Source organism: Podospora bellae-mahoneyi, chromosome 2 (genome assembly GCF_035222275.1).
Source record: "Podospora bellae-mahoneyi strain CBS 112042 chromosome 2, whole genome shotgun sequence".
Classification (NCBI taxonomy): Eukaryota; Fungi; Ascomycota; class Sordariomycetes; order Sordariales; family Podosporaceae; genus Podospora; species Podospora bellae-mahoneyi.
This window is the reverse complement of record NC_085881.1, coordinates 715106-740583: the sequence shown is the minus strand read 5'-3', so window position 1 is coordinate 740583 and position 25478 is coordinate 715106. Positions and strand designations below refer to the sequence as shown.

Sequence of the window (25478 nt, the reverse complement as noted above, 5' to 3'; positions counted from 1 at the left end):
TCGCATCCCAACCTCCCTATTCCCCCTCCGACCGCGAGTCATTCCTTTCCCGACAGACCGGTAACGAACAACCCACCCCTCTTCCTGAAACCCTCGACCACCTCTCAGCCGGCATAAAGGCGGCATCTCATCTCACCAGCCTTGCCACCCTCAAAACCCAAATCTAACAAAGTAAGCTATCATCTGAAACAAACCTGCCAGACCCAAAAGCGACCTCCACACGGAGGCGCAGTGTGCTTTGGGAAACCCCCCCATCTACCCGCACACCACTCACATCATCGGTCCGACACCCCCCTCAGATCTAGACTGTCGATCGCCCTTCCTCCAGTTTGGTCTGGCTGTAACTCCTCCTCTACCCCTCTCCCGCGATTCTGGACATCAGCCCCAGATCCTAACCATGAAGCACTGCCATCCCAACCACTCCCTCCCACATTCTTGCCAGAGAGCTCCCCCGAGCTCTCACCGAGAGTGTAGATGTCATATTACCAACCCTCCAGCCCCGTGCCTTGCACCTGGAGTTGGCCATTGAGGAGGTAGGCATCTTGCTCGCCCACCTCGAGCACGTCGCAAAGATGTCATGTTACCCAACCCGACCTTGAATCTTGTGTCCCAGTGACCAAACCACTGCCCCGTCTCGACTTCTCTCATTCCCTTGACTTCCATCCCAATCTCGATCATCACATGCCCGCACTGTACCTCCTCTCGTCTCGCTTTCCATCCGAAAACACTTAAAATCTAGCCACCTTGCTATTTCCCTTCCATACCATCCGAAGTTTCCCCCCCGCCCCCTCCACAACCGCCTGGACCATGTCAAGTCGCCCACCCTCCTCCCCAACTCTCTCCCCTCCCACTCTCTCCTCCCCAATTCTCCCCTCCCCAACTCTCCCCTCCCCATAGCAGCCCACCCGAACAAGGCCAACACCCCTCCCCTTCTCATGGAAACAAACCAGTGTGGGCAATATCACACAAACATAGGTAAACAGTCACTCTTGAGCACATCACATAGGTAGGTAGCAAGCACAAACGCAATCCCCGTCTTTGTAAATAAAAAATCTCTCTGTATGATGCTGCGTAGCGCGCAAAAGCAAACCCCAGACGCCTCCCCACCTCCATCTGAATGCCTCAAGGCACCGGGAAAAACCCCAGGGTATATCGCGCTATGCAATAGAAAACTCAACCGCAGAGTATTGAAAAAGGAGATAATCCCTCTCTTCTGAATGGAAAGAGCTTAGAGATCCTGCCAGAGCACCCCCTCTCTTTTGCAATGAATCACCAGCCAGCCCCTCCCCATCACCATTTGGTCTCCCCGTCTGACTAGCACTTCCCTTCCAAAAAGAAAACAACACACAACAATCCTCAAAAATTATGAGCAAGCCCAAGATCACCCCCTCAACAACCTCAACTTCTCCACCAAAAACCCCCTCCACCCACTCCTCTCCTCCTCCGTCAACCTCCCATCCCGCTTCAGCTCATCCAACGCCACCCTCAAATTTCTCATGCTCCTCATCTCAGGGCACTCCCAGTTCCACGGGTGACTATACTTGCAAACAACGCACTGCTCCGCCTTTGGCAGCGCCACCGCCGCCGCCGCCACCGACGACGACGTCGAGCTCGGAACCGTCGGCACACCAATCCGGTTAACCATCACCCCCCCACCCCCACCACCTCCAGACTGCCCAGCAGGCCTCATCGCAATCGAGTTCAAGAAGTCACTCCCCGCCCTTTGAGAGGCTGTCATGCTTGCACCTGCCTGGTGTTGAGTTACTGGGGCTCCCCCAACACCTCCGACAGCTCTGAGCTGCTGCTGCTGCTGGCGTCTTTGGTTTTGGGACGCAGCATTGTCAGGGACATTAAACCGGACGTCTGTGCTAACTGGGCGACTGTTGCTGGCGCCACCGCCGTTTTGTTGTTGGGTGCCGGGGCCTTGGGCCGTGAAGATGGCGACTTCGACTTGGGAACGTTTAAGTTTATCACCATTGACGGCGCCTTTGGCGTGGCCGTTTTGGGGGGCGAGGGAAGCTGCTGCTCCTGCTGCTGCTGCTTTCCCTTGGGCTTGGGCGTTGCTTTGGGTCTGGGCCTGGCCGCTTTCGTTGTCTGAGAAGTTGTCTTGCGTGAGCTTGTGGTTCGAGTAATACTGCGTGTTTGAGTGGTCTTTTGCGGGGTCTTCCTCTTGCTGGGCGTGACTGGTGGTGTCGCGCCCCCTTTGTTGCCTTTGGCTCTGCTTCTTGACTGAACTAAAGAAAGTTGACTTTTCGTACCTGACTTGCGCAAGTGTGCTGATAGCCCAGTGGCTGGAGTGCCGACTTCCTCGTCGCTTGTATCACCACCATCGCTTTTAGCGATGAAATCATGATCACCTTCGCCTTGATTACTGTCTGGCTTCTCTCCCTCGTCAAACTCGAACTGGGGACCTGCGTAGTTGGCATTCTGTTGTTCGTTAGTATTCTGGACTTCCAGAGACTGGAAGCATAACTACTCACCCCACGACGGCGTCCACCGCGGCCGAGAGTTTCCCTAGCTTTCTCGGCCTCACGACGAGCCTCCTCTTCACGCTGCTTGAGAATTTGGTCCCAGACACTGAGCGACATCTCCTGCTGTTCGGTCTCCTTCATCTCGTCAGCAAGACCATCGTTGGCCCACACTCGGGCGTGGGCAAAAGCAGACTCGGCCGATTTCTTATCGTCGGTCTTGGTTTCCTCCTGCATGGATCGATCTAAAAGCTTGTCAACAGCAGCCGAATCGTATTTGATGGCATCCTTCTTCTTGTCGCCAAAGAGAGCTTCAGCGCCGTGCTTCAAGACCGACTCGACGTCATTGGGGGCGTCGTCCTGATTGTCCATGGTCTCGATGAGCAGATGATCGAGCGCCATTTTCTTGCGACCGATCTGAAGAATCTTCTCCTCAGCCGAGTCAATAGTGACAAGCTGGAAGCACAAGACCTTCTTGCGCTGTCCGATACGATGGGCGCGTGAAAGAGCCTGGATATCTTGGTGAGGGTTCCAGTCGGGGTCGAGGATGATGACGGTGTCGGCCGTCGCCAAGTTGATACCAACACCACCAGCGCGCGTCGACAACAACATGCAGAATATGTCTGAATCTGGAGCGTTGTATGCGTCGATCTTCTTCTGCTTCTCCAAACTAGACTGACTGCCGTCCAAACGCTCGTGTCTGAGGTTCAAACTCATCAAAAAGTCCTCGAGGACCGTCAGCTGGTCAAGGAACTGGCTGAAGATGAGGACGCGGTGGCCGCGCTCTTTCAATTTGGGCAGCATAATCTCCAAGAGCATCAGCTTGGAAGAGGCCTCAATCAAGTTCCGGCGAGTGAGCTCGGGAGACAGGTTGCGATCTTCGATGGCCTGGCTGTAGATGAAAGGATGGCAGAGACACTTGCGCAGTTGCATGAGGATGTTGCTCAGCGACCCACGCTCGTTGGCCTTCAGTTTGCCCTGAGCAAAGATGGATCGGATGAGCTGAGGGTTCTTCTCCATGATCGACTTGCAGAGCCTCTCTTGCAAGACCGACATCGAAACAGGGACAATGATCTGAGCCATCGTTGGCAGGAAGGTGAGCACGTCGGCCTTTGTGCGGCGCAAGAAATACGGCCGGATCAGATCATGAAGATGCCTGAGGTTTTCCGAGGTGATCTGGTCGTACTCTTGGTCAAGCTGCTCGGCCTTCATACTGGGGTCGATGAACTGAAGGAGGTTGAATAACTCCCTCTTGTTGTTTTGCAATGGCGTTCCTGTCAGAAGAACCTTGAACGGGATATTGAGCATGTTCAAGGCCTTGTACAGCGAATTCTCGTCATTCTTGAGAGCCTGAGCTTCGTCGACAATTAGACCAGCCCACTTCACACTGCTGAACCGGGATCGCGTTTCACTGTCCTTGACCGAGTCGTAGGACATGATGACAACGTGTGCCTTCATGTCGCGAGTATTGCCTGGAAACAGTTCGTACTCCTTTGCGGCCTGTTGAGACACTCGTCCGCCATAGTACGCAACAACTCGAAGGTCAGGAGCCCATTTCTTGATCTCACGTCGCCAGTTGGCGCAGGTCGCATTTGGCACCACAACAAGAAACGGCCAGATGCGAGGCTTGGTCATGATAAGAGTGTAAAGCAGTGCCACGATTTGAACTGTCTTGCCCAGACCCATCTCATCCGCAAGAATGACACTCCTGTCATGACGGAAGTTGTGAAGCATCCAGTTGACGCCATTGATCTGATATTCCATAAGCTGGCCGCGCTTGAGGCCCTCGGGCTGCTTCTTGAGTTCGATATCTCTGACGAAATCGAGTTGGCGGAATTCTTGGAGACGCTCTCGCATGACACGGTTGGACTCTGGTTTGAAGTGCTTGCCATTGAGGTACTCCCGGTACGCCTCTTGATACGCCTCCCAGAGAGCACCGTCTGACGAGTCCGGAGGGGTGTCCCAAACAACATCCTCGTACCCAAGGCCCTCAAACTTCACAAGGATTTTGACCACGTGGAAGATCCGGCTCAAGTCCTCCTGGAACTTGTCCTCGCGAGACCGAGCCTTGTACTTTGCTTCAGCCTCGACGGTTCGCGGAGCGACGTGGACATCGAGAATGATATCAGGCGTGACCCAGACATTGTAGATGGCCTCCTTTTCGGTCCATCTGAGCAGAGAATCTGCCTTGATCTCGCTGTCAGGACCTCCCTCAAGCCCCTCTCCAAATGTCCTCTTGAGGAAAGAGACACGCATGTTGTGTTTGACGATACCATAGACCCAAGCGCCAGGGAACCACTGGCAATGGTTGTAAGACTGGCGCTCCCACTTGATCAGGTACTCGATGTGATCCTCGTCGAAGTCTGCGATAGTCTGACCTTCGATGTAGCTCTTGCGATCAGCTGGGCGCCAGGCCACAATCTTGTCAGGCTTGAGCCCATCTGTGTCGCGACAGTCCTTGCACATCCAATCGATCTGGTACTCTTCCAACCTGAGCTTGCGTAGATTGAGAGGCTCTGACCAAGACGGGTCTCGAGTCGGGTTGGGATGGGGGAGATGTTCATAGTGCCAGCCTCGATGGCACCTGGCACAGCGAAAGAGGACGTTGTTGTGGTTGTTGATAAGCTTGGGATTGACCTCCGTGATGGGATCAACACCGCCATTATCGATGCGCAACTTCTCCTCTTGCTTGGGTGTTCTCTTTTCCGAGAAAGGCATGCATGATGGGCCTCTGATATGGCAAGTTTGGCATGTGCCGTGGCTGGGTGCCCGCGGGTCTCGCTTCTTGTAAACATCGATGCAAAAGCGGCACTGCATGACGAAGGAATCTGGCCCAACCTTGGTCACACGCTGCTCACGGCTGCTGCGGTTGCCCAGACAGACTTTGTGATAGACATTGGAGCAGCCTTGACAAAAGACAAAGGTTCCCTTGTTGCGGTCATCAGGATAGCCACAACTGTCGCAGGTCAACCTGTGAGCTTCCTTGAAGTCGGTGGGAATGTTGCCCTGGAAGATCTCCTTCACACTGGCGACTTTGGGGGCAGCAGCAGGTTTGTTGTCCGAGATGTAGAAGGCTTCATCATCCTCGTCATCGTCGTCCTCGGCGTACTTGTCGACCATCTTTCTGGTGTTCTTGTTGGCGCGGGATGAACGGCGGCGGCTGCTCTCAAATTCTATGTCAGAGTCACCCGCAGAGGCAGAGACAAACGTTGTCTTCTGTGTGGTCCTGGCAGAAAGCCTCGAAGACAAGCGCTTCAACTTCTTTCGGCCGGGTCGCACAATATCAGAGGTGACAATGAATGAATCCTCATCATCCTCCTGCAACTCATCTTGACCGCCATAGCAACTTGTGACTTCAGCACGCTTGCGCAGATATCTGCCAAAGTTGACAGGCGGAAGCTTGGTGGGGGCACCTCGGGTGCGGGGGATATCGTCGTCAAAGCCCTCGTCGAAATCGTCAATGGCACCAGAGTAGTTATGGTTATAACCTCTCTTGCGCTTTTTGGAGTCATCGTAATAGTCCTATGAAGTATGGGTCAACAATTTGCCGGCAAGAAAGAACAATGGGCATTGATTGAAGTGAAAAAGAGAAATGCGGAAAATAGAGAGTTTTGCAACAAGTAAATGAATAAGTGAATGCAGTGCAGAGATTGAGTCACTTGACTCTGGTCGCCCAATTCCGCCAATCTGGCTGCCTGCGCTTACAGAGTCACTGCCGTCGTCGCTGTCAATCTGGTCAATATCCATGGGGTCAGAGTCGTAGTCGCTGTCCTTGTACTCAGAGGCGTGATCAGAGGCATACTCGCTATCGCCTTCGTAGGCGTGGTCGAATTCCTGGTTGACGCGATCCATGATCATCTGCTGTGACTGAACAAAATTTCTGTGCTCTGGCTGGTGCTCATCCACGTAGGCCGAGTGAAAATTGTTCAAATAGTCGCGGTCGAAGTCGCTGGTTGGCAGGTTGTTGCCTGATTGAATATTCCAGTCGGCTTCCTCTGGGTCAATATACTCAACCTCGTCAATATAGTAGTCGTCAGGTGACAACTGCCTGCCGTTGCTGGCCTCGGCAGTCAGGCTGAGCAGAGCCCCGTCATCCCCGCTATTCTCGTCGTCGAAAGGCGGAGTATACTGGCCGTCGGAGTGACTGGAAGACCCCATGGGAAGGAACAAACCGGCGAGAATGGGCGTTTTCAGAAGCTTGGGAGGCGAGCAGCAGCGAGAAAGTTGAGGTTCTCGGGAAGACGAAAACGGCGAATCAAACCAAACGGAGAAATAGATGGATAACAAAACCGTGTGACCTGCAAATAATGAAAAGGCGCTAAGGATTCAGACGAAGGTGTGTTGGGAAGGAGCAATATTGTGATCAATAGGGGAAGGTCATTGACAGTAGTTGTGTGACCCAGCCAAAATCCTTAGGTGGAGAAGGAGCGATGGGTGAAGGCAGAAAAGAAGCCAGACAAGTCTTCGGCTCGGGAGATGCCGAAAGCTGGAGGTCGTCATGTGGGCTAGGAAGAGGATGCTGACCATGTTTGAAGCCAGAACAGCGAGGCTAGCGATACTGTAGGCACCAAGACCGCACAACTCAAGCTCCCCAAAAACCCCTGGCTCCATACTAAAGACAAACCCAAAAGAGTTTGGATCAGGAGCCCGGGATTGCATTACATCCCGGCAGAGCAACTTGCTCTCCATGTTGAGCCTTGATACTTTGATGGCAACCCCACCCACCCCCCGACCCCTGAGGCCCTTGTGGTTGTCGTCCCAGCTTCCACTCGACCACTTGGAAGAGTTGCCAACTACAACTCCTTACACAAACGCCACAACCTAACACAGCACAACGCACCTCCCATGATGTTGACGCACTTGCATCCTTGAGTCTTGCTCATCGTATCTCCCACCACAGCAGACACAAACAGCAAATCACCCAGCACAACCCCTTACCCCATTGCGTGTCCTCCTTGTCATGTATCTCTCAGTTTCTGGCTTCATCTCTGGCACCTCAATGTACTCAAACTCGGCCTTCTTTTCCTCCGGCATCCCCGGTAACGCTACTTCAATGTCGACGATTCTTGTGACTGGACCGGCCGAGTCGTCTCTATCGCTTCGATGTCCGTCATAGCCATGCCCATTCGTTACTAGTGGTTCCTCATACTGTATGGAGTCGTCGGGCAAAAAGTCGTCCATATTCGCACGAGTCATCGCAGGCATCAAATGTGACGGTACCGAAGGCGCAACAGGCTGGGTAATCTCGTCGACCGCAATCGGATCTGGATCCTCATCGTCTGACAGTTCGGACTGAAACTCATAGGTCGTCGGTTCTTCTGTCGGCATGGGATCAAAAAATAGCTCATCATCTGAGCTCAAAAGATCGTTGGTGGCCATGGTCGGCAGTACATCAACAATAAGTCGAAGGGGGTGCGTGCTGGTTTGCTGTGCCAAAATGTCGAGTTCGAAAGGTCTCCAAATGTAAGTAAGTTTGGGGAAGCTACTCCTGGAGAAGCAAGTCAGTTGAGATGACAGAAAACAAAAAGCCGTGGCCGCATACCAATGCCCAAGCTGTTTACTGAAAATTGCACAAGCTGAGAGTCGGGGTGAGGGGGGTTATGGTTAACAGAGAGTCAGTCTTAAAGCATGGGAAGTGGAGGGGCGCCGCCTTTCACGCGACGGACCAAAAACACGCGTTTGCTTAAATGGATTAAGGCTTTGCAGGGATTAAATTGAAATATAATGTCCTCAATACTTTGGTTGGCTGCTCGGCAGCTGTGGTGGGGCCGCTGGCTCCTGGGCTTGGCACCTTCCCGACTTTTTCTGCATCTGAAGGCCTGGATTTTCTTCGAGGAAGGAGCAAACAAAGTCTCAAAAGCATTCATTTTCTCTCATTTTGGGGGCTGAGTTCGTCTTGTGCGTTTGTACATTTTATATCGTCGTTCAGGTTGAGGCTTGTAACCCTTTTCTTCGCATTTAAACACACAAGACACCTCAAGTGCATCTCTCTTGTACACATCTCTTGGCATCCTTGAGACTTAAAAAGTGAGGCTTCACTCAGCAAACATACATACATTCAGTTTCACTTCTTCACACTTTCCCGAGCCGTCATGGCTCTCCAACTGGCCTACCGTGCCACCAGACCGTCAATAACCACCTCATCTCCCTCGATCATCTCACTCATCACCCCTTCCTCAAGGGCCTTCTCCGTCTCAAACACCCTTCAATCCGGCAAGTTCAAAAATGACGGCCACACCTACGCCGAGCGTCAAAAGCTCCGGGATGAACTCAAAGCCCAACGCCCCGACTACAAGATCCGCAAGGGAAGAAAGGACATCACCGAGTACCCAGACAAGGCCAGACCCAAGTCCAAGCAAGCCCGCTTCTTTGACCCCGAGGACAGCCATGGCAAGAAAAGTTTGGTCTACAAGTTCAAGACTGGACAATTGGCCGAAGAGGTCAAACAGCTGAAAAGGGAAATGGGGATGGGTTCTGCCGACGGTGATGCTTTTACCAATTCAAGGGGTGAGAGAGGGAGGGATGTCCGTCCTTCTCGCCGGGATAGGGAGAGGTCTTCGGCATCAAAGCCTTTGGATTCTAGGGGTTTTGCTTCTATGATGAGGGGGGAGGAGGGTATGAATCCTTGGGGGCAGGATAAGAGGTCGAACAAGGGGAGAGAGAGGCCTTTTGGGGGTTATGCTAAGACTGCTCCTTCTCGTGACCGGGAAGAAAGGAGCTTCGGGTCGAGGGACAGAAAGTTTGACAGGGGGAGTCGTGACGGGGATAGACGGGGCAAGAGTTTTGGTGACAGGCCGCCTCGTAACGGTAACAGGCCATCGAGAAGCTTCGGCGATGTGCCTCAGAGGGTCTTTCCTCCAAGAGAGTTCAAAGAGCGCTCCTCCAGAACTTTTGGGGACAGAACCCCCAGGAACTTTGGTGACAGGCCTCCAAGAGAGTTCAAAGAGCGCTCCTCCAGAGATTTTGGGGACAGACCCCCAAGAGACTTCGGCGATAGACCTCCAAGAGAGTTCAAGGACCGCGCCCCGAGAGACTTCAACGATCGCCCCCCAAGAGAATACAAGGACAAACCCTTCCACGACAGTGATGCCTACGAGCGCCCCGAGCCCATCGGCATTACCTACACCACCGCCGCCTCCCAGTTCCTCTACGGCTCCTCCTCCGTCGAAGCCGCCCTCCGCTCCGGCCGCCGCAAGCTCTACAAGCTCTACATCCAACAAGGCGACGACGTCCGCGAGTCCCAGAACGCAGATGACATCAAAGCCGAGAAAGTCATCCGCACCCTTGCCAAGCAAAAGAACGTCCCTGTCGAGGTCGTCTCCGGGAAGTATGGGATGCGTCTCATGAGCAAGATGTCTTCTTCCCGTCCCCACAACGGGTTTGTTCTTGAAGCGTCTGCTCTCCCTCAGCCACCGATCGTGGCCTTGGGCGCCATTCCTGAGGATCCGGCTGAGTACGCGGCTAAGCCTGGGTTTTCGGTCGAGTTGGGCCATCAGTCGGCTGAGGACGTTGCTATCAATGGCACGAATGACTTTGTCTACTGGCGCAAGAGCGCTACGCACAAACCTTTGGTTGTCGTGCTTGACAGAATTCTTGACCCTGTCAACCTAGGTGCTATTCTGCGCAGTGTCGGGTTCTTTGGCGCGGCTGCTGTGGCGATTACAAACTATGGTGGGACAAAAATCACGCCTGTCGCGTTGAAGGCATCGGCTGGTGCGGCGGAGGAGGTGACCATTTTTGGGATTAATTCTCTGCCCGAGTTCCTCAATGCTTCGAGGGCGAACGGCTGGGAGGTTTATGCTGCTGTTGCGCAGGAGCCGGGTGCTACAAGACAAAGAAGACAGGTTGATTTGTTTGATATTGAGGAGACGGACCCGTTGAAGAGAACGCCGTGTGTTTTGTTGCTGGGGAGTGAAGGTGAGGGGTTGGACAGGCTGGTGGTCAAGAAGGCGGATTACGAGTTGAATATCCCTTCCATGGCGGGGCAGAGCGTGGTGGATAGTTTGAATGTCAATGTGGCGGGGGCGTTGCTGTGTGCCTCGTTTTTGAAGGGGATGCAGAAGGCTGTGTTGAAGGAGGCAGCGGAGGAGGATGGTGAGGAGGTCACGAAGGAGACGCTGTTTGAGATTTGAAAAGTTTGGATAAGGGGGGAGATGTTGTGTAAGACTATGAATGTGCACCTGTGGTAGATACCCTCAATCTAAAATGTACAAACGTTGAAGCAATTCAGGGGACATGTAAACAAACTGCCGAGTTGGGATGATTGGACGTGGGGGGTTCCGATGGTTGGGTGGGGTGATGCAGGGGGTTCCCGAGAGTTTGTGTTACTGAGCTTTTCCAGTTGTTGATGTTGTTGTTCACCCTGTTTTCTATTTTTCATTTTTGGCTCAGATCTTACAGGAGATCCACTCACTGACTTTCATCTGGTTGTCTGTCCAGACATCATTGACCCCTTCTCACAGTTTAGCTCCAGCCAACGTGTACGCCAAGCAACGATAAACAGCGCCCGCTCCCCTCCCCTGACCGTTGCGTTGTCGCGGTGTTCTCGACCAAAGAGCCGGACCCACAGAATGTCAACATAGCTGTTTGCGCATACGACTTGCGACAGCTGAACATTTACAATCACGACCACGCCTCCTTTGGTGATACAGACGGCTCTTCCAGGGTTGAGGTTCTTGCATGATTTATTGTTGACACATTTTTATCTGTTAAATTACCCCCGCTGTGCCCGCGCGTCGCCAACCCCTCTTGTGCACCCGACGCTACACCGCAATTCAATTCAATTCGCAACACCGCTTCCTCCCCAGATCAGACAACCTCACTCACCACCACCACCACCACCACCACCGCAATGCGCCCCCTCCCCCTCCCGCTCTGGGCCTTAATATCCGCCCACCTCTCCCTCGCCGAACAACAAACCCCCCTCCAACAACCAACCGCCATCCGAAAAATGCCCCCCAACAACCCCTCCCTCAAATTCCACTCCCACTTTTGCGCCTTCGACCCCTCTCATACATCCCCTTCCAACTCTTCTGCTGCGGTCCTCCTCCCGAGAGATGGAACCTCCTTCTCCGCCCCCCTCCGCGCAGTCTACAACCTCCCTCCACCCGCATCCCCCAACCCACAACGACGAGGGGTGCTGGGAGTAAGCACAAGACAGTGGTCCTGTCCGACAGACACTCTATCATGCAGCAACATCGGCTACCCCAACACCTGCTGCTACGAAGGGTCGACATGCATCAAAATCCCGGATACTGGGTTGGGGCCGGTGGGTTGCTGCCCGGATAACACCCAGTGCACGGGGGGCGTGACGAGTTGCGGGGAGGGGGGGGTTGGGTGCCCGAGTGAGGTTGGGGGAGGGTGTTGTTTGAAGGGGTGGGTTTGCGGCGGGTTAGGTTGTAGGTGCCCATCTTGACATGTATTTTTGGTGGGATGGTTGACTGATATGAAACTATAGGTGTCAAGGAGGGGATAGTGTCCACTCCTGTTCCCGTCCCAACTACAACCACGACCTCGGCTCCGCTGGAGGCAACAACAACAACTACTTCAGAGTCGAGTTCTACTCCGGAAACGACGTCAACTCGGCCCCAGTCATCGACAACTACGTCTGATGACGCCCCGGAGACGTCTACAACGGGTGAACCGGGATTTTGTCCCACGGGGTATTATGCTTGTCTTGCTCGTGCGAATAACGAGGGGGGGTGTTGTCAGATAGGTCGGGATTGCGCCGATACTGATTGCCCGCCTTTGACTTCCTCGACGACGGTGGTTGATGGCAATGGGGTGACGATTGCGGTGCCGATGCCGACTGGTGCGCCGCCTGTGATGGGGGATGAGTGTGCTAATGGGTGGTTCATGTGCAATGAGAGGGATGAAAGTGAAGGGTGCTGTCCTGATGGGTATGGCTGTGGGACGGCGAGCTGTACGCTTGTGAGAGCGGGGGAGACGGCTGGGGTTGCGAAGGCTTTGCCGGGGACGGGGGCTGCTGTGAGGTATGAGGGGGGGTTTGTGGGAGCTTTGGTTGGGGTGGCTGGGATGGTTATGGCTTTTTGAATTGGGGGAAGGTTGGGGGGGGGATCTGGGTTTAAACTGACAGGAATGGGTCATGATAATGTAATGGTATGGGTGGTATGAGTAGAAGGTATTAATGGAGTTGGCGTTGGAACTGTTTGCGATTTGTAGAAAGAGAGAAGTAGAAAGCATAGCATTGGTTAAGGGGAGACAAATCTCGATTTTGCATTATTTACTCACAAACGCCATACCGAGCCACATATCTACCTAGTTAACACCCCTCTCCTCGCAAAACTTCTTCACCTCCTTCTCCAACATCTCCCTCTGCCTCCCCACCAAGTCCATAATCCCCTCGATCTCCTCCCCCAGCTTCCCCCTCCCACCACCCTCCCCATAAATCTTCTCCATCTCAGCCAACACAGCACCCAACTGATTAGGCAACCAAGTCACAATCGGACTCCCCCCCGTTGCAGTAGGATGCGAAGTCTGCTTGAGGATATACTCCCTAGCAAAACACCAATGCCGCCACCTAAACTCCCTCACCTGATCCAACAGCCTCAACCAAAGCCTCCTTGTCTCCCTCCCCTCCTCCTCCTCCTCCTCCCCGCCCAAAGCCCATCGCTTGATACCTAACTCATCCTGCCTCTCAGCTACATACTTGATAAAATCCCGGTGATTCGACGGCCTGTACTGCCTAAAATCCTTCAATATCTCCGTCAACGGCGTCTCCGGCATCGGAATACTCAACAAACTATCCATCAGTGGAATCATACTATCGTTCGCCCCCGACTCCCCCCTGAAACTCTGTCTCTCCCCTTTGTACTCCTCTATCCCCTCGTACAGCACCCCGTCGGGAAACATGCTCTGCGAGGTGATCCCAAAGATGAAGGTCCGAAACGAGGTGTAACTCCCCGGTTTGGACTTTTGCCACATCGTCTCCATCGACCTGTTGATGTTGCGCAACGCGGTCAACATCTCCTCCCCAAGGGCGGTGTTGAACCTGCTCCTGTCGCGGGAGGTAGCGGACGATAGAGCGTTGACACAACCTGAGACTAGCAGAGGGGAGTGGGAGACCATGGCGATGTGCACGAGCACGAAGCCTGCCTCGGAGGAGGAGGGGTCGAGCCCGTGCTCGAACGCGCGTATGAGGCGGAGGTTGGGGTAGGAGAGGCCAGAGGGGGGGTTGGCGAGGCGGTAGTTGTAGAGGGCGTAGGAGCCGGCGTATTCCATGAAGGGTTTGAAGCCTGTTCTTTTTGTGGCAGGAGGGTTAGCAACAGTGATAAGAGGGAAGGGGGATTGGGGGTGTCATACAATTCGGCACAGCGCTTGATTGGGCGGGCAATGTTGGCTGGGAGGACATCACGGGCTAGGCCGTAAGGTTCGCCTTTGATGAAGCGGAGGTGGCAGGGTTCGAGGAGGAAGGCGGACAAGAGGAAGGAGTAGTCTCGATACAGGGCGTTCATCAAGGGGAGGTTGGGGGCATACTTGTCGATGTGGGAGGTCAAGTCTGGGAGCTCGGATAGGACGACATTGCCCAGCTTGCCCTCGGCTAGGAGGCCAGGCTCACCGGAGGCCGTCTTGACGGGCATACGCTGAAGGATCGACTCCAGGGGGTCAAACTCGGGGGGTAGAGTGACGATGGGGTCGACACGGGGGAGGAAGCCGCGGGTGGTGGACACCATGAAGGCTGGGAGGGAGGTGTCGTCTGGTTTGGCGTCTGTGAGGACGTTGAAGGGGGTGACGGGGTTGGATAGGGAACCCATTGTGTCTCGAGGTCACGAATCTATGAGGGTTCGAAGTGTCGAGAAGATGTTTGAAGTTGAGATTGAAGCTGTTGATTTGGTCCTTAAGACTGGCCAACTTGCTCGCCTATATACACCATGGCCGGAATCTATTCCGGCCTCGCCCTGGTCGCATCTTGACCGTCTACGCGAACTAGCAACTCCCCCGGATGGTTGATATCCGACAGACTGATTTCTCTTTGTCATGAAAAGCCATGAAGAGACCACGAGACTGTCACCTTGCTGGCCTGGCCATCGTGTCTGGCAGCGGGATCTCGACAAAAAAATAATGGTTCGGATCAGTATATTGTATGTTCCTAAGCTCACAATATCAAGCAAGATAACCACCAGCACCAACCCTAACCTCAACGTCACTGGTGCACGCCTATTGTCGTGCAAGTCAGTCCAAACACACCAAAATACAGTTCATGCACCCTCACCATGACCAGCCGAAAAGATAAGAGAAACTCACCCTATACTCCTGTCGTCACCCTTGCATCCAAATGAAGTCGAAGAAAGCAACCCATGCAGTGGTGTCGACTATGCACTAGCTATGTAACAGCAACAAACGAGTTCCACCCATCTCCGGCCATAACCGGCCTCAGCCGGCCTCCCTCCCCATTTTTTTCCCCAAGACGCCCGATCGAAACGGCCGGAGAAATTCCGGCCGTTATCTCCCGTGGTCGGGGTGCTCTTAACGGGCTTTGACGGTGAAAACGCTTCCTCTGACCGGTTCGGACCGTTGCGGTGCTCCGTTATCGGGCCATAGCAACTTCTCAGCTAATCAACCCCTCACCCGGCCAGCCCGCCATGTCAACCTCGATTAGGAAGGCGAGAATGTCAAATGTCAACAGCAGGGCTAAGACAGGTGGAGCTGTCATGGGCTAGGATTCTTTACCTTTAAAACTCAATTTGAACGTCTCACTGCCATACCAAACTCATTGCACATAAAACTTGCTAATCACCAGTCGTGTGTGCTGTCAACTTACACTTTACACCAAAACTACCCCGCGATCCGGATCCGAACCCCGATCCACTCCCGGCCCGGGTTCAAACACACCATCACAATGTCTTCCCCCGAAACCCTCACCTTGGCCTCCGTCCAAGAAGCTCACAAACTCATCAAACCCTTCATCCACCAGACCCCCGTCCTCACCTCAACTTACATCAACACCCTCGCCTCCACCCCCCAAACCCCCGAATCCCTCTCCAACACAGAGTGGTCCGGCCAAAACCCCTCCAACCCCATCCTCCGCATCCATTTCAAATGCGAAAACTTCCAACGCATCGGCGCCTTCAAGGCCCGCGGTGCTTTCCACGCCATCGAACGCCTAAAGCAATCCCCCGACTTTGACCCCTCCCGCGGTGTGGTAACTCACTCATCAGGTATTTACACTAACCCCCGCCCTCACCCCATCACTTACCTAACCCTCCCCCCAGGCAACCACGCCCAAGCCCTCTCTCTAGCCGCCAAAACCTCCTCCATCCCAGCCTACATCGTCATGCCCACAATCTCCACCCCCTCCAAAATAGCCGCCACCCTCTCCTACTCCGCCCAAATCACCTTCTCCGGCCCCACAGCCCCAGAGCGCGAAGCCGCCGCCCAGAAAATCATATCCTCCACCGGCGCAGCCCTCATCCCCCCCTACGACCACCCTCATATCATCGCCGGCCAGGGAACCGCCGCCCTCGAGCTCCTATCCCAAGTTCCCACCCCCCTAAACGCAATCATCACCCCATGCGGAGGCGGCGGTCTCCTCTCCGGCACCGCCCTCGCCTGCTCCGAGAGCGAGACAAAAGTCTTTGGTGCTGAGCCCTCCTTTGAGGGGGCAGACGACGGCAAGAGGGGATATTACTCTGGTAAGAGAGTCGAGGCCGTCAAGTCGCTGACCATTGGTGATGGGCTGAGGACGCCGGTGGGCAAGATACCCTGGAGTATCATTTATGAAAGGAGGTTGGTCGACGGGATGTACTCCGTCACCGAGGACCAGATCAGGGCGGCCATGAGGCTGGTGTATGAGCGCCTCAAGGTGGTGGTTGAGCCCTCTGCTGTGGTCGGCTTAGCAGTTGCGCTGTATAACGAGGATTTTAGGAAAATGGTTGAGCAGGAAGGGGGAGAGGAGGGGTGGGATCTGGGGGTGGTATTTAGTGGTGGAAATGTGAGTTTGGCTGCATTGGGGGAGCTGTTCAAGGACCAGTAAATGTTGGACTAGAGGAGTCTGAAACCAAAAGATAGAAATCACTGCTGTAAACACCACCAAATTTCCATAATGATTTACTTCACCAAGTTGACTTGATTGCTGCTTAACTTGACAACGCTCGATATTCAATCGACGTTCCGAGGTGGATCTATCTCCATGTTAGCCACGACCAACCAATAGAAAACAAGATCACTTACCCTACACATCCAACCACATCACCTCACATAAAGCACACATAAACCTTGAAACAAAAGTTCTCTCCATGTCAACTCCGAAATGCATTCATCAGGTATATATGTACAAGAACCACCCATTAACTGAAAGAAAAACTTGAGAAAAATGAAAAAACATCGCAATGGCCGCAAAACGAATCAAGGCTTTTTGATCCCCATTTGCCCGAGGTATATCCCGTATCCCCTAGTGTTTGGGCACACAAGTCCATTTTCCGTGAACCTTTTTCTGCTCCCAATCCCATGACCAGAGTATCATAAACTGTTTTTGTTTTCCTGGACCAGAAACCAATCAACCCACCACCACCACCATCAACACCACAACACTCCTTCAAACACCTTACTTGGTGTTCTCGGGGCGGAGGGCACGGACGGCCTTGCCGGCGCGCCAGATCTCGAGGTTGCGGATCTCCTCGAGCTCCTTCTCGTACTTCTCACGGTAGTCGGGCTGGGAGTTGTACTCGAGGGAGCGCTTGGTCTCGGAGCCGTCCTTGACCGAGTCGTAGAGGTTGTTGAAGACGGGCTTGAGGGCGTCCTTGAACTTGGGAGTCCAGTCAATGGCACCGCGGCGGGCGGTGGTGGAGCAGGCGTCGAACATCCAGTCCATGCCGTAGGCACCAATGAGGGGGTAGAGGGACTGGGTAGCCTCCTCAACGGTCTCGTTGAAAGCCTCGCTGGGGGAGTGGCCGCGCTCACGGAGAACCTCGTACTGGGCGAGGAACATGCCGTGGATACCACCCATGAGGCAGCCGCGCTCACCGTAGAGGTCAGAGTAGACCTCCTTCTCGAAGGTGGTCTCGTAGAGGTAGCCGGAGCCAATGGCAACACCCATGGCGATGGCCTTCTCCTTGGCCTTGCCGGTCACATCCTGGTAGACGGCGAAGGAGGAGTTGATGCCACGGCCCTCCTTGAAAAGGGAGCGGACGGTGCGGCCGGAACCCTTGGGGGCGCAGAGGATGACGTCGACGTCAGTGGGGACCTCGACCTTGGTGAGATCTTTGAACACGGGGGAGAAACCGTGGGAGAAGTAGAGGGTCTAAGGGCAGCTATGTCAGCATGACGTTGTTCTCCACGGAGCCCACAAAACAGGGATGAGCTTACCTTGCCCTTGGTGATCTGGGGCTTGATGTGAGGCCAGGTCTCGGATTGAGCGGCATCCGAGAGCAGGTTCATGATGATGGTACCCTTGGAGATGGCCTCGTCGACCTCGAAGAGGTTCTTGCCGGGAACCCAGCCGTCCTGAATGGCATCCTTCCACGACTTGCCATCCTTGCGGACACCAATGATGACGTTGATGCCGTTGTCACGGAGGTTAAGACCCTGGCCGTGACCCTGGGAGCCGTAGCCGATGAGAGCGAGAGTGTCGTTCTTGAAGTAGTCCTGTGGGAGTGGTCACTCAAGTTAGCTATAAATGCCTCTCTAAAAAGGACCAATCAGGACCCAGTTGAGTCCCAATTGGTCGAAAAGAGTCGGATTAAAACATACCTGGAGCTTCTCAACGGGCCAGTCGGCACGCTCGTAGACATCCTCCTTGTGACCGGCAAAGTCGATGGTCTTGACACCGCGGGTCTGCTGCTTAGCAACGGGGGCAGCGGCGCGGGAGACGGCAGCAGCGCGGACAGCACCGGCGGCGGCAACGAAGGTGCGTCTCTGGACGGCGGGGGAGGCCACCTGGCGAGCCAGAGGGCGCAGGGCCTTTTGGAGGTTTCTGGCGGCAGACATGTTGACTCTGGTCTGGTCTGGTGGTTGAGGAGGGGAGTGGGGATTGGGTTTGGAAAAAAAGAAGGTTCCAAGTTCCGAAGCTTGGGGAGAGAGAGGGGAGAGCTGTTGATTATGTAGGAGGTTCACCGTCGAAACGTCCACCTGGCAAACACACAGTCACCGGAGCTGCGAGTCAGAGTTTTTTATTTTCGGTCTCCCTGCTGCCCTGCCAGCGGCCGTCCAGACCGACTTCGGGGGGACTGGCGTGCTTGAGGGTGGGTTATGGCCCCGATCTGATTGGCCAGGGTGAATCCGGGGCGGCAGGGGCAGGCCAGAGGGTCCACCGCTTCTCAAGCTTGGATCCAGGCTCAGTTAGCTTGCCAGTGCGAGTGCGGGCGGGTGCGGGGCATTTGCTTGGGGGCAGCACTTCGTGGCAACTCCAAGGTGAGAGTGACAACGGCCGTGCCAGCACTCAGCGCGCTGTCGACCCAGACCTGTCCGATGTGGCCGCCGTTGATTGACTCACCCGACTCCGTACCAGCTCCGGGCTCTCCTGGACCGGCCGGCCTCCGCTTAGCGACAGAGCCGGGAGCCGAGAGCGTGGTTCCTGTCCAGACTTGGCGCTGTGGGGATATTCGGTGACTCTAAATTGGGACCGGAATGCCATCGGCGCTCACCTCCCGTATCAGATTGTGATTCCCATGAAGAAAGCAACATCATGTGTATCTAACATCATGCCTATGCCATGGATATGTAGAAGCCGACGGCGATATACATGTTCTCAAGAAAACAAACCCCCAGAACACTAAAAACAAAGCAACATTCCACCAGTCTGTAGACATATAATCATCTAACCCGCTTCTCTTCTCACCAGCGTGCTGTAGTTTCGCTTCCCCAGGCCCAGGTAGTAGGTATATCCTCCTTCTCCTCCCTTACTTCTGCTCTCCTACTTCTGCTCCCCCACTGTGTCATGTATTCCCCTGCTCTTCTCCCTCACCAGGTCGGGCCACCCCTCAAATAGCAACCCTATCAAACCCCTCCCCCTTCACACTCCCCCCCATCATCGCGCACCTTACATTCCTCTTGAACCCCTCCCTATTACTCCTCAAATCCTCCGCCGCCTCCTTATTCAACGGGTCGCTCGCGTTCGGCTCCAAAAACAAAAACTGCAACCCCACAATCACCGCATTCAAGTTCAGCACTGGCTTCCAGTCCTCCCTCAGAATATTCAAGCACACCTTCCCCTCCAGGTCAATGTTGGGGTGGTAAATCTTCTCCCGGCACTGCACCTTGGGGGGCTCATGCGGAAAGTTGGGCGTGATGTTGAACGTGAAGGAGAACCGGCCGCCCTTGTACATGCCCTCGTCGGGCTCGATATACAGAATAAACGAGAGGATGTTGTCCGGGTCGGGGAAGTCGGTTCGCATCGTTGTGCCGAGGGAGAGTTCGCTGAGGTCTGGAGAACACAACAGACAAAAAGAGGTCAGTATCTTTTGCTGGTCGTGGTCGAGGAAGAGAAACACATACCCTTCTGCACACGCAATTGCGCCGCAGTAACCTTCTTCTTCTTTGGCCCTCCAGCAGCACCAGCGGCAGCACCATCGGAGTTCTCAGCCTTTTGCTGCTCCTTTTTCTGTTCGAGGTTTCACACCATCATCAGCATCGAACCCTTCCCCACTCTCTCCCCCCAGCCCATGCATGCGACATACCATCGACCATATCTTCAACATCTTGACTACTCTTCTTGCCCTCTCTCTCTAAGTGTCTCTGGCCTCGGTTCGGAAAGGTGGGGGGCAACGGGCGTAGGTCGCGTGCTTCGTGTCCGTCCTTCGCGTTAACAGTCGGCTTAATTTTCGTTATCACTTTTGCGCAGATTGAATAAACTCCGGCAGCAGCAGGCCGCGCAGGCAGAAAAGCAACTTCAGGTAGGTAAATAAGTGTTAAGACAACTTTTTGTTACTTTCTACGGGTAATAGGTTTTAGGTTGGCCAGGAACCTACCTTGCTCCGTTGGCAAATGGAGGGGCAGAAACCCAAGGTCCCAGGCACACGGATCACCCACCGCCTTGCCCCCAACCTTACCGCCTTCGTAATCAGGATGGAAGAAAAAGGTGGGGGTTCTTTTCTTCCTATCCTCTCCTCAAACCACTACGAGGGAGGGAGGCGGCAACATTTTTGCTCCCAACAGTTAATTGCTTAGCTATACCCCTGCTGCCTAGCTCTATCCTCTCCCTCCCATCAGATTAACCTGAAAGACACCCACAACCGTTCCTTCCCTTTGGGCACTCTTTAGGCTCCCCGACCGACCTCCGTTAACAATATGGGGTTGGTCCCAATGTGGGGTTGGTCCCAATGTGGGGTCCCACCTCACTCACACCTCGGAGAGCGCTTTCGGTCAGTCACAGCTGCCCATCACCGAACATCGGTGAAGAGGAACCTGGTGAGCTGAGAGGCGGAGTCATCAACTGCCGATCCCTGAAGGGACAGAATCGGAGCTGAAGGCATATCGGAGTTGATATTCAATGTCAACGTCCGGTACTCGCAACACCGGAGCCGTAGCCATGGTATGACGTATCTGTAGGCAGTCGACAGCCTCGGTGAGAAAGGATACATCGTCAACTGGGTTATGTTTGCCCCCATTTCTTCTCAACTTGTTCTAGCAATGATGGAGTCATCACAATCATCAAACCAGGCAACCTGGTAAGAGAGGTAGGTATAAAAGACCGCTATATATTCTGCGAAGTCACACTCAAGGCTCAGCAATGCTATAGTAGAACACAACGCAATAAGAGAGATGGCATCAATTAAACAAAACCAAAACATCAGAAAAGCAAACGCCACCGCCAATATGCCGCTCACTCTCCATGTTATGATATCCGCTCCTTTAATTTTCTCAGAATCGCAACGCACTGCAGAAAAACAACAACAACAACAAATACAAGATTTATATCAACCCATTCCCTTGCCCCAACCCCCCAACCCCCAACCCCTTGAGCTACAACAATTAAAACACACAAAATACCCTTCATATTTTTCTCTTCTCCATGATATCCGCGCTTCATAAAGTTGATGACGTGAATTATTTTTGCCTTACCCTCTTTCCCCCACCCACTCCAGTTGCCCCGAGCCAAAACCAATCTTTCCAGAGATGAATAGTTAGAGGATAAGGAGGGAAGTTGTGAGAGTCAGAACAAGGGCCTGAAAATGTGACCATATTCGTACAGGCACCGCCCTGAAAGTACTCCGCGCCCGCGCTCGCAGAAAAACCACGAAAAAGACAAACGCTTCAACGCCGGGCAAAGCAGCACATGATACCGGTCCTGCCGAGGAACCAACAGAAACCGATGAAACGGACGATGGACAGACCGGCAGTAGCGAACAGGAGGAACTTGAAAAACCAGGCGGTTCTGGCGGTGGCATTCCGCTGTCACAAAAGTTAGCATTTTGGAATCTCATTATCAACAGGACAAAAGACTGTAAACATACCCCAGCGCCAAAAGACGAGTCAAAGTTCTCGCTGGTAATAACCACAGCCAAGAAACAGTTCGAAAATAGCCACATCACCACCAGACTCGTTCTGAAAGACTTGTAAGAGTCCTCCAGCTCCTTGGTTTCGGGCGCCTCTTCCACCTTGTACGGCGCAAGAGCTCTCCTGACAGTCTGCTCAAACATCTGATCGATATCTTCCTGCGGCTTCTCAATCTCTTCAACCAACACTTCGTCCTTCTCGCCCTTGGTGACCTGGGCCGACGGCAGCGCGTCGTTCTTGTCTGAACCCTTGGTACCCCACGACACATCGTGCCAGTTGTTGAAGGCATACACCATCAGAATGTTGATGTAGGTCGACATGAGCAGCATGTAGTAGGGGAACGAGTGGAACATGTGCCAGGGATCGAGGTACATGAAGGATGCCAAGAAGTAAAGACCGTAAATGGTAATCAGGGCCACGAGAATGACACCAGCCGCCCCCGTACCACCAAACAAGGACTCCATCGCGTTAGACGCATTGTCCAGTTTGATCTGGTCCGCAAGCGGAATCTTGAAAGCCTGAACGACGAGATAAACCGAGAGGATGATGATGTAGGCCTGGATCATGGCAAAGAGCACGTAAGACGTAATGTACGTCCACTTGGAACCCTTTGGCCTGTTACCCAGAGCCAGAATAAACTGCAGAATGACGAATGCCAGGTAGAGATACTGTAAAACCGCGTTGAATATAGGTGTGACGGTATCGCCAAATGGCCAAGCGTGGTGGAGCGCCGATGTGTTAGATGCGGGCACTGGAGTACCGACGAGATCCATGATGACGGTGGTCGTGAGATAGTACGAAGAGAGCGAGAACCAGGTGAAGATGACGTTGAGGACATTGTAGATGAGCTGAATGTGGAAGAAGAACATGCGGACAATGTTGTGGCCAGACTTGTACATGCGTCCAAAATGCATCAGCGAGTACAAGCTGGCAGCGAAGGAACCGTTCAGCCAGCGACGACGCTGCGAGATGAATTCGGGAGCACCTTCAGGCACATCCGTCTCCCCCTTGGCCGCCTTGATGTAGCTCAGATGCCACTTTTGGCCAGCCTTGGCGACCAGCTCGAAACACAAGATACGATCTTCGGCCAAGAACATGTTCTTCTTGAAGATGTTCATGCCCTCGATACCCTTCTTGCCGAGCTGCTTGGACAGGGTGTGATCACCGTGGAAGTACTGTTCTAAAGGTCGGCCCATGATGGCTCTGAAGCGGTAGGCCGAGAAAGCACCTGGCAGCACACTGACGTAACCGAACGCAGATTCGAGGGGCTTGTCCAGAATGTTGGAAATCTTGTACTCGAAGTTCTGGACAGCGACCAGAGGGTTGAGCAGCTTCTTTCCACCCTTGCCTACAAGCGATGGTTAGCTATTCATCATGGGAAATGCATACGTAAAATTGATAAGACCCACCTAACATTGCGTGAATCTCACCGCAGGCACCGCCAAGATCCTTGTCGTTGTAGAAGCCCTCCCAGAGAGCGAGCAACGACTTGGGACTGGGCTTGGTACCAGCATCAAGCAAGATGCACACCTCTGGGTTCAAGATGCGACCAAAGGCGTTGAAAAGCCAGCGATGCGAGTTAATCTTTTTGCTGTTTTGCTGCTTCAAGCAGAAGATGAACTGCACTGGTGGAAGGGTAGCCGGGCTGTCGTCCGTTGGCCGGATGAGCTGCTGGTTTGGCGTGACGGAGAGCTGGGTGGTGTACTCGAAGATGTGGGCAACGGTATTGTTTCCGTCAACATCCTTCTTCACCACACCATCCTGGTATACACCGATAGTGGCAAGCACGTCAAGAACGTTCTTGTCGACCTTCTCGATACCATCGAAAACCAAGCAGACTACAATCTTTTGCCAGGCAGGGCCACCCCGGTTCCAGAACGACGACTTCTTCAGGTTCACTATGTCCCTGATATTCTGCATGACGCCGTGGAGTGTTCTCGAGAGGAGAACCTTGTCTTCGTTGTAGTAGGTAATGGCAATAAGAAGCTCGGTGTGCCGGTTGTACATGCGAGGGCGCAAATCGTAACCATTCTTGAGAGTGAAGTCGTTGGGATCGCAAGTGGCCGCAGTGTAGCGCATCTTGAAAAACTCCTCATTCTGGCCCTCGACGTCTCTGTACTTGGGCTGAACAGCATTTCTGATGGCACTGGGCACTGGGTAGTCGATGCTCAGAACGGAACCCTGAACGAGCTTGACCTTTCTGGTAGCATAGCGCTTCAGACCACCAGCTGGGGCAGCGTTGGGATTTTGGCGTTGAATCCAGCTATCATCGGTCTCGGCGACAGAGTGCCCAGAGTTTCCATATTGTTGATCGCCGAATCCACCATTGGCCGACACTCCGTACTGGGGGGCACCGGCATACTCGTTGGTGTATCCATGGGGAGGGGGAGTGGGCTGAACACCGATGCCAGCCCGCGTAGTACCGGCATTGGGTGTGTACGACTCGGTCAAGCTGTATGCCGAGACTGGACGAACTGGAGGAGTTCCGGCGCCCAAACGACTGTTGTCGTAGGCCTGGTTGTCGTTGAGGAGAGAGGCCTGGACTTCATCGTCGTTCTGCCAATTCATTCAGATATTAGCAACAAAGCACCCCGCCTGCCATCCTCCACAGTATGGTTTGATGGCTTACCTGTCCATGGGGACCGCCGAGGTTCTGCAACGGGTGGTCTTCATAGCCGTCTCCACGGCCACCAGCGCCGTGGTACGCCATGATGGAGTCGCGGCTCGCTTCTGCGAGAAATAGCTGAAATCAAGATCTACTCGAAAGATTGGAATATTCTGGGTATTTTGCAAGATTCTCAAAGGTCGCTGGATCGTCGGGGGGGACTGTTCGTAGGGGATCGCGATGTTAGGTCGAGGTTGTTTGGTTGTTGGTTGTCAGGTCGGTCAAAGAAAAAGAGACGGTGAAGCTTGGCGCAGTTGCAGTGCGAAACGTCAGCTGCCGTTACGAGTCGTTCTGATACCCAATTCCAGGGCACGGCAGGAAGGGGAAGCGCCGGTGACCGAGTGGCACAGGACAAGACGATGTTTTCGCTGTTTGCTGCTCAGCTGGTGGCAGCAACAGCAGTGATATTCTAGGAATCGCCCGTCTCTAGAGAGGAGAAAAGAGAAAGGGAAAAAAAAATACAAATGTCAAGAGAGAGGTCTCAAAAACCTGATTCAACAGCTCTCAGGAGACGGCGGCCCTGTTATGAAGTTGGTGAAGGGGGCCTGTGGCTGAGCGACAGGGATGGGCGAGGGTGCTCCACCGCCTTCTTTGCTAGCCAGGGATGGCTGCGACTGCGAGCTGCTCACTGGTGACTGGCTCGCTTTCGACCCGTTCCAGTTCCAGGTTCATCAGTTGTCCACCGCCCACAGCCCGCCCACACGAACGAACGCTGGAAGAGACCGACGTCAGTGCTGTCGTCGCCGTCTTTCTCTTCTGCCAGGCGGCCCCCTGAGTGCCAAGCAGCTGTCACCTTGTCCCGGCACTCACATCTCGTTTGCCATCTCAGGAGTGTTTCATGGCCCAAGGAACATTGTTGCGAGGCAGGTTCACCTTCTTCTTTTCTTTGAGCC

General features: G+C 53.9%; 8 protein-coding genes across 8 annotated transcripts; 3 read left to right on the top strand and 5 right to left on the bottom strand.

Moving 5' to 3' along the window:
* Nucleotides 1–1018: 1018 nt before the first annotated feature.
* Nucleotides 1019–8107, bottom strand: QC761_201100 (uncharacterized protein). Its single transcript, XM_062875840.1, has 5 exons — nucleotides 8011–8107; nucleotides 6174–7956; nucleotides 2481–5990; nucleotides 2259–2427; nucleotides 1019–2094 (listed from the first exon to the last, which is right to left on the bottom strand). Exons 2-5 carry the CDS (start codon nucleotides 6624–6626, stop codon nucleotides 1382–1384), a joined length of 4845 nt encoding a protein of 1614 aa, XP_062734371.1. The 5' UTR covers nucleotides 6627–7956; nucleotides 8011–8107; the 3' UTR covers nucleotides 1019–1381.
* Nucleotides 8108–8560: 453 nt separating this feature from the next.
* QC761_201090 (uncharacterized protein) lies at nucleotides 8561–10600 on the top strand (the record flags this gene model as incomplete). Its single annotated transcript, XM_062875839.1, has 1 exon — nucleotides 8561–10600. One exon carries the CDS (start codon nucleotides 8561–8563, stop codon nucleotides 10598–10600), a length of 2040 nt encoding a protein of 679 aa, XP_062734370.1.
* Nucleotides 10601–10843: 243 nt separating this feature from the next.
* Nucleotides 10844–12727, top strand: QC761_201080 (uncharacterized protein). The gene is made up of 2 exons (XM_062875838.1): nucleotides 10844–11866; nucleotides 11944–12727. The coding sequence occupies exons 1-2, from the start codon at nucleotides 11320–11322 to the stop codon at nucleotides 12519–12521; spliced, it is 1125 nt and encodes a 374-aa protein (XP_062734369.1). The 5' UTR covers nucleotides 10844–11319; the 3' UTR covers nucleotides 12522–12727.
* On the bottom strand, nucleotides 12648–15009 carry QC761_201070 (uncharacterized protein). The gene is made up of 2 exons (XM_062875837.1): nucleotides 13791–15009; nucleotides 12648–13728 (listed from the first exon to the last, which is right to left on the bottom strand). Exons 1-2 carry the CDS (start codon nucleotides 14240–14242, stop codon nucleotides 12747–12749), a joined length of 1434 nt encoding a protein of 477 aa, XP_062734368.1. The 5' UTR covers nucleotides 14243–15009; the 3' UTR covers nucleotides 12648–12746.
* Nucleotides 14471–16470, top strand: QC761_201060 (uncharacterized protein). Its single transcript, XM_062875836.1, has 3 exons — nucleotides 14471–14546; nucleotides 14733–15646; nucleotides 15701–16470. Exons 2-3 carry the CDS (start codon nucleotides 15328–15330, stop codon nucleotides 16459–16461), a joined length of 1080 nt encoding a protein of 359 aa, XP_062734367.1. The 5' UTR covers nucleotides 14471–14546; nucleotides 14733–15327; the 3' UTR covers nucleotides 16462–16470.
* On the bottom strand, nucleotides 16001–18413 carry ILV5 (Bifunctional acetohydroxyacid reductoisomerase; the record flags this gene model as incomplete). Its single annotated transcript, XM_062875835.1, has 4 exons — nucleotides 16001–16609; nucleotides 16659–17727; nucleotides 17793–18071; nucleotides 18177–18413. The coding sequence occupies 3 exons, from the start codon at nucleotides 18411–18413 to the stop codon at nucleotides 17032–17034; spliced, it is 1212 nt and encodes a 403-aa protein (XP_062734366.1). The 3' UTR covers nucleotides 16001–16609; nucleotides 16659–17031.
* Nucleotides 18414–19405: 992 nt separating this feature from the next.
* Nucleotides 19406–20886, bottom strand: UBC12 (NEDD8-conjugating protein ubc12; the record flags this gene model as incomplete). The annotated part of the gene is given in 4 exon segments (XM_062875834.1): nucleotides 19406–19848; nucleotides 19920–20025; nucleotides 20102–20707; nucleotides 20725–20886. 3 exon segments carry the CDS (start codon nucleotides 20120–20122, stop codon nucleotides 19406–19408), a joined length of 570 nt encoding a protein of 189 aa, XP_062734365.1. The 5' UTR covers nucleotides 20123–20707; nucleotides 20725–20886.
* Nucleotides 20887–21045: 159 nt separating this feature from the next.
* On the bottom strand, nucleotides 21046–25446 carry CHS3_1 (Chitin synthase, class 3). The gene is given in 5 exon segments (XM_062872275.1): nucleotides 21046–21359; nucleotides 21372–21815; nucleotides 21878–23268; nucleotides 23330–24476; nucleotides 24550–25446. The coding sequence occupies 4 exon segments, from the start codon at nucleotides 24628–24630 to the stop codon at nucleotides 21678–21680; spliced, it is 2757 nt and encodes a 918-aa protein (XP_062734364.1). The 5' UTR covers nucleotides 24631–25446; the 3' UTR covers nucleotides 21046–21359; nucleotides 21372–21677.
* Between the last annotated feature and the right edge of the window lie 32 nt (nucleotides 25447–25478).

What these genes read in the sequence shown, in the direction of transcription:
- QC761_201100 (XM_062875840.1), bottom strand. Translation starts at nt 6,626, where the DNA reads ATGGGGTCTTCCAGTCACTCCGACGGCCAGTATACTCCGCCTTTCGAC. An exon ending in GCGACGACGGCAGTGACTCT is followed by an intron (nt 5,991 to 6,173) that starts GTAAGCGCAGGC and finishes CATACTTCATAG; the next exon opens with GACTATTACGATGACTCCAA. An exon ending in AGCACACTTGCGCAAGTCAG is followed by an intron (nt 2,095 to 2,258) that starts GTACGAAAAGTC and finishes ACAACTTCTCAG; the next exon opens with ACAACGAAAGCGGCCAGGCC.
- QC761_201080 (XM_062875838.1), top strand. Translation starts at nt 11,320, where the DNA reads ATGCGCCCCCTCCCCCTCCCGCTCTGGGCCTTAATATCCGCCCACCTC. An exon ending in GGTTTGCGGCGGGTTAGGTT is followed by an intron (nt 11,867 to 11,943) that starts GTAGGTGCCCAT and finishes AGGAGGGGATAG; the next exon opens with TGTCCACTCCTGTTCCCGTC.
- QC761_201060 (XM_062875836.1), top strand. Translation starts at nt 15,328, where the DNA reads ATGTCTTCCCCCGAAACCCTCACCTTGGCCTCCGTCCAAGAAGCTCAC. An exon ending in TGTGGTAACTCACTCATCAG is followed by an intron (nt 15,647 to 15,700) that starts GTATTTACACTA and finishes CCCTCCCCCCAG; the next exon opens with GCAACCACGCCCAAGCCCTC.
- QC761_201070 (XM_062875837.1), bottom strand. Translation starts at nt 14,242, where the DNA reads ATGGGTTCCCTATCCAACCCCGTCACCCCCTTCAACGTCCTCACAGAC. An exon ending in ATCAAGCGCTGTGCCGAATT is followed by an intron (nt 13,729 to 13,790) that starts GTATGACACCCC and finishes TGCCACAAAAAG; the next exon opens with AACAGGCTTCAAACCCTTCA.
- CHS3_1 (XM_062872275.1), bottom strand. Translation starts at nt 24,630, where the DNA reads ATGGCGTACCACGGCGCTGGTGGCCGTGGAGACGGCTATGAAGACCAC. An exon ending in TCGGCGGTCCCCATGGACAG is followed by an intron (nt 24,477 to 24,549) that starts GTAAGCCATCAA and finishes ATGAATTGGCAG; the next exon opens with AACGACGATGAAGTCCAGGC. An exon ending in ACTCGTCTTTTGGCGCTGGG is followed by an intron (nt 21,816 to 21,877) that starts GTATGTTTACAG and finishes CTTTTGTGACAG; the next exon opens with CGGAATGCCACCGCCAGAAC.